General features: G+C 36.8%; 1 protein-coding gene across 1 annotated transcript in view; it reads right to left on the reverse strand.

Moving 5' to 3' along the window:
• Nucleotides 1–10,156, reverse strand: part of CAPRIN1 (cell cycle associated protein 1) — a 34,957-nt gene that overhangs the window by 23,794 nt on the left and 1,007 nt on the right. The window contains exon 3 of the mRNA XM_026089324.1: nt 1,063–1,125. Within this exon, the coding sequence (XP_025945109.1) occupies nt 1,063–1,125 (63 nt within the window). The remainder of the gene's footprint in view (nt 1–1,062; nt 1,126–10,156) is intronic.

Consider the following 10,156-nt stretch of genomic DNA (forward strand, 5'->3'; position numbering starts at 1 on the left):
AAAAAGCACATATCACAAATAGAACAAAATATATGCTTTCAACAAGCAACTTCCTACATATTTTGTTTCTAAGCAAGACAGCTGTAAAGGTAACCACCCCTGAAAGGGACTGTCACAATGATGTGTCAAATTTTGATTCTCATTTGCCAAATTACTGCATAGATGAGACTTGCATATGTCTAAGCATGTAGTTTCTTGGATATTTCAGTTTTCAGTTAGCACAAAAGAACCAAAATGAATAGTTAAGCCTAGACAGATGAAAAGACCACACGATCCCAGGAAAGCAGCTAATTCTTACAATGTGAACAGCTGCTATAGCCAAAGGATACATTTTTTTTCCTAGCCCTTTCTTATGTTGAAAAGCATCAGCAAAATGTTGTTGCTGATTTCCAAGTTTCTAGAAATCTCTGAAGTACCAATATGCACGCTTGCACTATACAACTGAATTTATATTTGCTTCATATTTATTACAATTGAAAAATGGCTGTTGAATCAAGCTGTACAATAACCTACTTTTAAGAAATAGCCTCAACAAGAAGGCTATATATGCAGTAATTAGACGAGTCTATAGTGCGTCACATCTGCTGCACTGATGGCTGTGATATGCACATGGATATGTCTTATTTTTAGAACCCTTTAGAACTTGGACTGAGCTACCTCTCTAATCAGGCTGCATGATATTTGGAAGTTGCCACCAAGTGACTAAGCTTCTTCAGTTCTCCCTGGACTTATTTTCCAGGAAGAAAAGGAAAATGTCCAGAAAACCTCAAAAGGTATCATAGCTTTTTCAGCAGCACTAGGTTATAATGCGTGCCAATTTTCACAGCAGCTTATTTACAAACTAATCTCAACAAGCATAACGAAGTATTACAACAAATTCTTCTACCTATTCCTTCAGCTTATTAACAGAACAGAGATGTTCTAGGGAACAGGAAACTGAGGCCAAGTCACAGCTCTTAAAAAAAACCTATTTTTTAAAAAGGGGGAGTGAAATTCATCCCTTCCTTCTCCACTAAGAACAAACAAGTTAACAGAGATCTGGATAATGTTTTTTCTTTTTACCAGTTGATCTTGATTTAGACGTTCTCCCTTATTCATTCGTTCCTGGTAATCATCAAGTTTGCTCTGAAAATAAATAAAATATTGTTATGAAGAGTTAATATAAATATGAAATCTAGTTACTGCTCTCTTCTACTTGTCCTGTCTCACAAAATTATGAACCGTGACATTATAATAAATACTGTAACATATTACACAAACATACAACATTCACGTAAAAAATAATATCAGAGAAAACTTGCCTTCTGGGTTTCAAAAAATGTAAATACTTCTCCAAGAGACAAATATTCACATCTTGTTTATTTTAATTACTACAATACATCTTCATATACACTTAAATTCCAAGGAAACACACGTTTATCCTAATGGGGATGGCAGTCTCAATGCACATTTACTTTAGTCTAAACAGCAGAGAGCTAAAGTCAGTCTTGAGTAAGAGCTTATTATCACTCTATCACTACAAAACCAAAAACATGACTGGAAACAAACTCTGTCACTGCTAATGAGATTCAGAATTATAATTCTTTGTACTTGTATCAGTTACCATAAAGTCTTGAAGAATTTAAAATAGTTTCCAATCTTTTGTGCAAGAATGTCTACCAAAACAATTAACATGAATAGCTCTAACATATTTCTCGTCAGAGAGCAATAAATTTTTTTCTTCCAAGAGGAGAGACTGTGAGAAAGAAATAATTAGGTTAGCTTTCATCTGGACCAGTTTTCTAATCTGTTTGCTTACACAACTGTGGATGACACCGATATTAACAAAAAACAGGTAAACTTACACATGCCTAAAGTGACAAAGGATCTAAAGCTTAAGTTTTAAGGGCCTTAGAAAGGAAGCAAAGTCTGTAAGGATAACAGACACAAACACTAAATTTTCAGCATTTCTACAGATGATAGACCTGACCATATTTTTATGAAATTTACTTTGGTCTCATTAAAATGAAGCCATTAAAATGATTCCCTTATCATTATCTTCCTAATCTACAGTAACAACAACAGGGAGAGGAAAGCAAAGAGAATCACTTCTTTTTGAATGTAAAAAATTAAAATTTGGATGCAACCAATGCTTTTAGAGTTTAGTATTTCTTCAAGAATTACTTGCTACTGAGTGACAATATTTTTTGCTATTTTGGTTTCAGGATATTTCAGTTAAAATATGCTGCTTATTTTTTTTCTAGCTAATTTACCCTCTATGCCCCATCTTAAGAGTTGATCAGAAAAGCTTAGCATATTTTGGAAACGTTGAAGTCTGTGAAACAGTTTAACAACAAAGCTTGTCTTACAAGGTATTTGATACCTAGCCCTACTTACTAAAACACGGATCATAACCACATTTATATGACTTGGTCTTTTTGATATGTCACCTAGAGCCAAAACAGTTTCTTTCTTTGAAAAATCTCACATTAGATTTAACACCTGACTACTTCATCTTTGAGTATGTCAAAGCTAGTAACGGACTAGCCAAAGAACTAAGAACTTCCTGAGCTCCAAATAACATAGTACCATTTGTACAGGTATTTCATGCTGGGGACAGATACTAACAGTGTAACAGCAGCCAAATGCAGCAACCAGACTTTGAGATAGATCAAAAAAATTGGCCTGAACAACATTCAGCATATTGGAAACCTACCACAACAGGAACTAAAAGCAATTTACTCTTACACGTACTGTTTCATTTTAGAATAGATGATGCCATGGTTGGACAATCATAGCAGAAGTAGCTTTAGCGATTCAAGAGATCCTAGCTGAGCTATGAACAGTCAAAAGATAGGCTACAGAGCTCAAACATTTCCAATGCTCCAGTGCAAAGCCAGCCAGGTTAACTGAAGCCTCCTCTGATTAAGGTGGCTTAAGTCCTACAATAAACTGGCTTTGCAGACAAATTTTAAGAAGTTCTTGTTTGCTGAAGCCACTCACTCATGCAGATTCATTCCCTCAGTCACACTGGTACAACTGTTTGTGAGGCTCCGCAGAAATTTAGACTGCCAATATCAGTCTGGTTAAACAGTGTCTACAAAATGCATTAATAAAATCCCCCAAAATTTCTGTGATCCAGTTTCCAACACAAACCCACAAACAATCACAACAGGAAAAAAAAACAGGACAGAACATCAAATTCTAGAACAACGCTACTTGCAGCTTTGTTAAAAAAAACACACATTACAAAATTATGCTGCAAAAGGCTCACATAATCCTTTTTGCTGGCTAAGGGCACAGGGGAGGGAAGAGATGAAAATACCCTAAACTAATACAATTGTTTCTGCACAGTTTTTCCATGCAGCCTTATTTCAGCATGATGTTCTCTTCAGATTAAGCATATCGCAATAACCTATTCAGACAGTGCACAAGTTTTTCTTAAATGATCAAATGTTCTCAAGTCTAATGCAAATCCTTTGTTCACTTGGTTTTTATTCAGTTGTATCAACTAAAAACAAAGGATAATATGTCTATTTTAGCCATTAAGAATAAAAAAAAATTATTCCTAATAATTTTTCTTCTCTAAAAGCATCCATATCCCTACCACACAAGGTAAAAAATGGAAAGCCCTTTCAGCTGCAATGCAGGGAACAAGCAAATGTGTATTTAGTTACACATTATCACAAAGATTTCAAATGTCAAGTAAGCATTTTTCTATAGTCTGAAAGACAGTATAGTAGTATAAGATCAAAATACAGCATTACACAAAAATATTAAGTAAGTGTAATGTTTTCTTGTTAATCTGCACTGTCAGCTAACAGCAGCATTAGTGATGTAAAATAACTGCAGTAAAACTCCTGCTTGGCAACCTACTGCAGTGCCTACAAGTAAAGATTCTCTTATTTTTACCCCTTCTGCAACTTCAGCCTTGCTCATCTTGCAGGATATGCATTTTGAACCATAAAAGTCAAACCAGCAGAAAAAAAATTAAGTGGCCAAAGTGAGCACATGAATTGTCTATTAAGCAGCTCATGAGTCAGCAGCCTCCAGTGCTGCAGACAAGAAGCAACCATTCTTCAGCTCTATTTCCAGGAGCTCCCTGGGAGAAAAGCACTACATATAGGCTACAAGTCAAGGTGGGGGGGGGGGGGCTTCTTTAAGTATGCCCTGTACCTTATTTTAATAGGTATCTGAATATCGAGTTACTTTATGGTAACTGATACTTCCCCTCACATTCAAGTCCTCATTAACTTTTCTGAACTGCCTCAAAAATGTCAGCCTAAAGGGAAAAAGTGCAGTTACATGACATCAGCTTCAATAACAATACTGGTTTTAAAAATCCCAGACCACTCAGCTGTGCTGATACAATCATTTACAGTGCTATGCTTAAATTGGATCACTGGAATGATCTGAGTAAAAATAACCCTTAAAAGAAAGGGGGCCAGAAGCAGGAGGGAGGCACTATATTTAACCAGATAATTTCAAATGATATGGTTTCTACCAGCTACATCAGCACAACTGTACATGACAAGCTGCAATGTGGAAGAGGAGAGGGAAACCTCTTCAGCCAGCTGAAGCAAACAAATTTTGTATTGCACACTGAGTTATGAGCAAAAAAAAAAGGGGGGGGGGAAGAGGGAGTTATTTTAAATCTGTTTTCTGAAATACCTCAGAAACTGCATACATTTTTAAACAGCATTAAGCAATTAAAATAGTCCAAAATTAAAACAGTGGTCCTGCACATTTCTCATGGAAACAAAAGAAAAGCCGAACTATGAAATCAAGCTTACTGATGTGTTTTACATTTGCACATTAGAATTTATTTGCCCTCCAATACCATTCCCACACTAATATCAGCTTAATTTATCAAAAAACACTTTTCTTCAAAAGAAGGTAGAAAAATAAAAAGATAAAACTTTTGAAATGGCATCAGGAATGAAATCAGAAGTTCAGAATCTCTTTCTCAAAAAAAACCAAAACACTGTTCTCGCATTCACTATCTGGGTACACTTCATATTAACTTCAACCCTAACAAACGTCCCCAAAAGCTTTTTTAGTCTTGATTTATACTCAAAAAGGTGCAAAGAAGTGTTAAACACCAGTACTCCCGAACATGAAATATTCAGATCTTCAGTTTAAACTGAAATTATTTTGAATTAACAGTTGTAAATATTCTTGGGTTTTTTTTCCCAAATATCTGGGAAGTTTTACAGTTCAGGAAAAAATATCTCCGTACTGCATTAGACAGTTTTTAAGTGAGTCAAAAAGCAATACCAGTTCCAAGACTGCAGTCTCACAATCAGCTTAAAACCAGAAAACAAGGATCACAAAAGGGGTATTCTCCCCCTGCTCACCACACAGTCTTAACCCTTCCCACATGCCAGCCTGGATGGCCACATGGCCAAACTGACAGCTGGGTAAGGAACCCGATCCAATCAACTCCCTCCCTCCCAAAGCAATGCAGAACTGTATGGTACTGATGGATCTTTTAAATGTAAAGCAATCTTCCTTTTAAGCACAGCTACAACCCAGATGAATTGATTACAGAAATAAAAACTAGCTTATTTCAGTAACCTGAAATAAGTCACAGACAAACGAAACTCCTAAAAGTTTTGGTGGCTGCATATACATGTTCTCTTTCGGAAGTATGTAATCAGTATGAATGAACAGGTAAATTTTCTACACTGCCAGAGATCTAGATTTTTTCTGTGCGTCATATTTCCCTGGTAAATGAGTTCCCTTTACAACCACAAGTGAATTCTAGAACACAAGATAAGGCTTGTCTTTGCAAATAAAGAGTCATAAGTATGTCCTTTTATATCATCTCCTAGTTGATCAATACAACTCTACTTTCATTTTCGCTTTGTAATACTCAACCTTTTGATTGCCCTACCCCACTAGACAGTGTGAAAACATCACCAGCAGTAAAACATTTAACATGTTACACAGGAGCACTGCCCAGAACACTGGCTTTTCCCAACACATTTTTTCCAAAAGTAAAGGAAAAGCACTGACAAAACATCAAAGCAGCACCACGGAAACTTAAAAAACTAAATGGTCTTATTCAGCTTGTAAGAATCAACATGACTATCTAGTTAACAGAACTTGCTGAAAGAAATAATCCCCATGCTGTGTTAAATAGTTAAAATAGAAAGAGCTGAAACAAGGAATTACCAAACATCAAATAATTCTACATACATACATGCTTGTTTTTTAAGAGATGAAGGTAAGTTTTCCACAACTGCTATCAAAAGAGGTTTTAAAGAAAGCTCCAGACTTCCAATACACAGTTTCAAACAGATTTCACAATTCCTTGGTCTCAAAATCATATTTCATCTTCAAAGATAAATTTGGAATAGCCTCATACCTTCAGCTAGCACAGACTGCAGTTGGACTTTTCTTAAGCAGTACTTGCTTTTAAGTTCTAAAGTAGTGTTCTAAAAGAACTAATTTATGTATGTGGGGGAAGACAAGGTGAGAAAGAGAAGGTAATAAAACAGTTCCTTCTTTAAAAAGAAGCATATTACAGTGACAGACCGTAACCGCCTGCAATTAGCAATGTACCCTGCGTTCCTAAATTGCTAGATTGCAGAGAGAAGACTGTTGTGCCATGCTGATAACTGGGAGTTAACTGCTTTCATCCTGAGAGGACAGGACATGCACAGACTGCAAAAGATGAGTAGCCCTAGGACTGATCTTACGCTGTAAAGCAAGACAGTCTCACTTACAGGGCAAGCTATTGATACAACCAAGCTTCCCAAGGAGAGGTTCTGGAGACATTAAGAAGCTTTCAACATCCAAGTGGCCCAAATAATGGTGCAAAAACAGTAAGAGTGATGCTACTGTTGGGCAACTTAAGAGTGTGGTTCTCTCCTGCTACCACTAGCTGCACCTAAAAGAATAGCAAATGGACCTTGGCATTTACTATAGATTGTTAGCTTTTTCCTACAGAAAATCCAACTCATTTTATATAAAAGAAAAGCAGGTAGACAGCTGTCTCAAGTCAGATCAACTTGAAATATCCAACTATTCTACTCCAGTAAAAATTCTTTGCAACAATGGTAGAGGCACTTTTTAGGTATTAATTTTTCAAACCAGTCAGGATACCTACTATACTTATTCAGGAATTCAAAGACAGGCTGATAAAGCAATGGCAGCTTATGTTACCAGCTACAACTAAAATGCACCATCTTTAAAACTGTGAACTGAATACGCCAAGCCCAAGCCCTATCAAGTAGTTTAAGCTAACACATTTACTTCATATTTACAGAGTAGTCTTTGTGATCACCTGCCCATACCTTAAGGCTGATATTAGCAAGTGAGAGATTTTGTCCCTCCTGCAGAACATTTGGTTTTAAAAACTGGTTTTACATAGTTCATGCTATATTAAACATGAGGTGAAAGAGAAAACCGTTTCTTTTTTTCCACATTGTACAAAGACACTCAAGTTTGATTGATTCGATCAGCTTTATTTGGGAGTGTTCTGGGGGGGGGGGTTTCCTAAAAAATGAAAAAATGCAAGTTTTATCTGAATATTTTCTCCTAGGAAACTCGGGAGATCTAATAGGATTTTAACCTCAAACACCTAACAAAAATGTAGAGGAGCTCACACAATTTTACTTAAATAAACTTGCCATCAGATATTCAAGTTAGATGCCTGTCTGAAGGACTTGTAGAGAAAATCGCCCTTCATTTACCACCCTCCAGGCACACAGGCAAATCTAGTCTACTAGGAACAGAGGAAGAAACCAGAACAGCATTCCTGATCATTTCCAAACATAAGATGAAGGGAATGCAGACATTTTCAGGCCATGTTTTTACACACTCTTATGGACGGTAACTCAATCTATCCTAACCTGCTACAACATAAGCCATGCTGTTGTTTCAAATAATGAGTTCACTTTTAAGAGAAGAAAATCAATGTTATACAAAAACATTCAAGATAGTATAAAACTAGTGTTAGAAATATTAAGACTAAGTTTTGTACTGTATTTTGCTAGTCACATCATTTTATCCTCAGAACTTACAAGAGAATATGACACTAGAGAATTTACTTCAAAATGTTTAATATCACTTAAGAGCTAAATTAGCACTCCTTAAAGAATAATCATTTTTCATCCTTCAAAAACATACATCTAAGTTAACTGTATTTTTATATTTGTTTTCAACTATAAAGGTCTCCAAGCCATCTCTACTGGCCGCCTTTATCAGCTTCTGACAAGTAAAGAATTAAATGTTCAACTAAGCAAAAGTTTTCAGTGAGATTTACTGAATTTTTCACCCACTTCTCTCTGGACAGTATCCAAAACGATTTTTTTTCTGGATGCAAAAGGAAAAAAAATGAAAGATATTCTCATCAGAAGATTTAAAATACAGAAAAATGAATTTTTGTACTTAAGAAGTAAACTTATCAAGTAACACAAAGCACAGATGCCCATAAGTATAGTAAGTTTTGTTTTCAAGACCCCAAGCATGCAATGTCAATGTTCTCTTTATTATAGATGCGCTGATTCCCCTCAACAAATGAGTAATTCTACTTTAATATACCAAGAACAATTTATCTTATGTTACGGTGTTTACATGAGAACCCTACTTCAGCAAGCTTTCAGTACTTTTTTAACATGTAAGACTTGACAGAAATCTTTGAACCTTTCATCTGTATGTCTGAGAGCTAACTAAGCACACACTACCTAGCTTTTCTTTTTTAAGCACACACTGCTCAGCACTTTGAGCACCTCAAAAAGAGATACTCAAAGTAATTTTAATTCAAGATCTTCTTTTAATAAAAGTCTTTTCCAGAAAAAAGGCACTTCATTTCCTGTACTCACTTGCTACGACACCATAATTATAAAAAGCAGTGACAGTAGCCATAGGCACATAACTAACAAAAACTAGGGCTTTCATGAGACAAAAATACCACTAAATTTCACCCTGTTCTTTCAGAAAATAATAGCCTTCCATACAACCTTCTAACTTAAGATACTTCACATTGAATGGACTTTTTGGTTAACTTCTAAGAGAATGAAATGGCTCAACCAAGCGTAAATTAGGTGTAAATTATTTATTTTTAAAGGTAAATAAAAATGCTACTAGAAAGGAAAGCTGACCTACACACCAATAAAACTGTGCTTATCCTCTTTATTTCTTCAAAGTAGAGACTAGACCAGAAGACTTTTCACCTTCCAAATTTAATTTTCAAGATATACATTTGGAGCATCTTAGAAAACTATTTTTTGAGGATTTTTCTACACATTAGACTTCACAATAATTTCAAAGCTTTCACACCATTTTACTTGATCCAAACCATTTGAGGGACATATTGAAAGATTTCTGCATACCTTCTCAAGTTGAGGACCGATTATTTGTGTGTCCATGTACGCATGTTTTAAAGCAAGCTGAAGACAGACATCTATATGCATCTACACATACTCGGACCAGTACAAGAACCTACAATTCTAAAACTTATTTAAAAGCCCCTGGCTTGTCCTTTTTGTTGTTTTGCTTGTGAAAAAAAAAGACAAAGAAAAAGAAAAAAAAAGAAAAAAATCCAGTATCCATTTTTTAAGTGGGAAACCACACTGCACGCATATCACGGACATGAAGCAAAGCACAGCTTGCTTCATTTGTAACTCACCTATACTGCCTAGTTTACTGCTAATATTTCTGCCTCCTAAAACACAGGATACTAGCCTAGACTACTGCTATCTAAAATACTAGTTAAAAAAAAAATTCATAAATGAGTAAAACTGCAAAAGGGCAGCTCTAAGTGTAGGCAATACGTATTCCAGCATTTTACTCTGATAGACACTTCACACTCTGCGGGCTGGGAACACTTCTGCGGCTCAGACAGCACTGAGCCAGTGGGTGCCGTATACACCGTGACTACGGCACCCTTCTTCCCTTCTACCACAACTCGAGCCCTCCGGGGACCACGGGCTCAGTCGCTGCCGTACCTATAAATAACTCCTCAAAGGCCGCTTCCCGCTGCGCTAAGGCTCCCGAAGGGGTGCGCTCAGCGGCGGTGAACCGCCGCGGGCGAGGCGGGGCGAGGCGGGGCGGGGCGGCCGGCCGGCGGCCCCGGCTTTGTGCCGGCTGCTCGCACAATGCGGTTCCGCCGGCGGGGCCGCGGCTCTGCCTCCCGCCGCCGCCATGTTAGCGCGGCTTCCATGTGCCC

Source organism: Apteryx rowi, unplaced genomic scaffold (genome assembly GCF_003343035.1).
Source record: "Apteryx rowi isolate R43461 unplaced genomic scaffold, aptRow1 scaffold_81, whole genome shotgun sequence".
Taxonomy (NCBI): domain Eukaryota; kingdom Metazoa; phylum Chordata; class Aves; order Apterygiformes; family Apterygidae; genus Apteryx; species Apteryx rowi.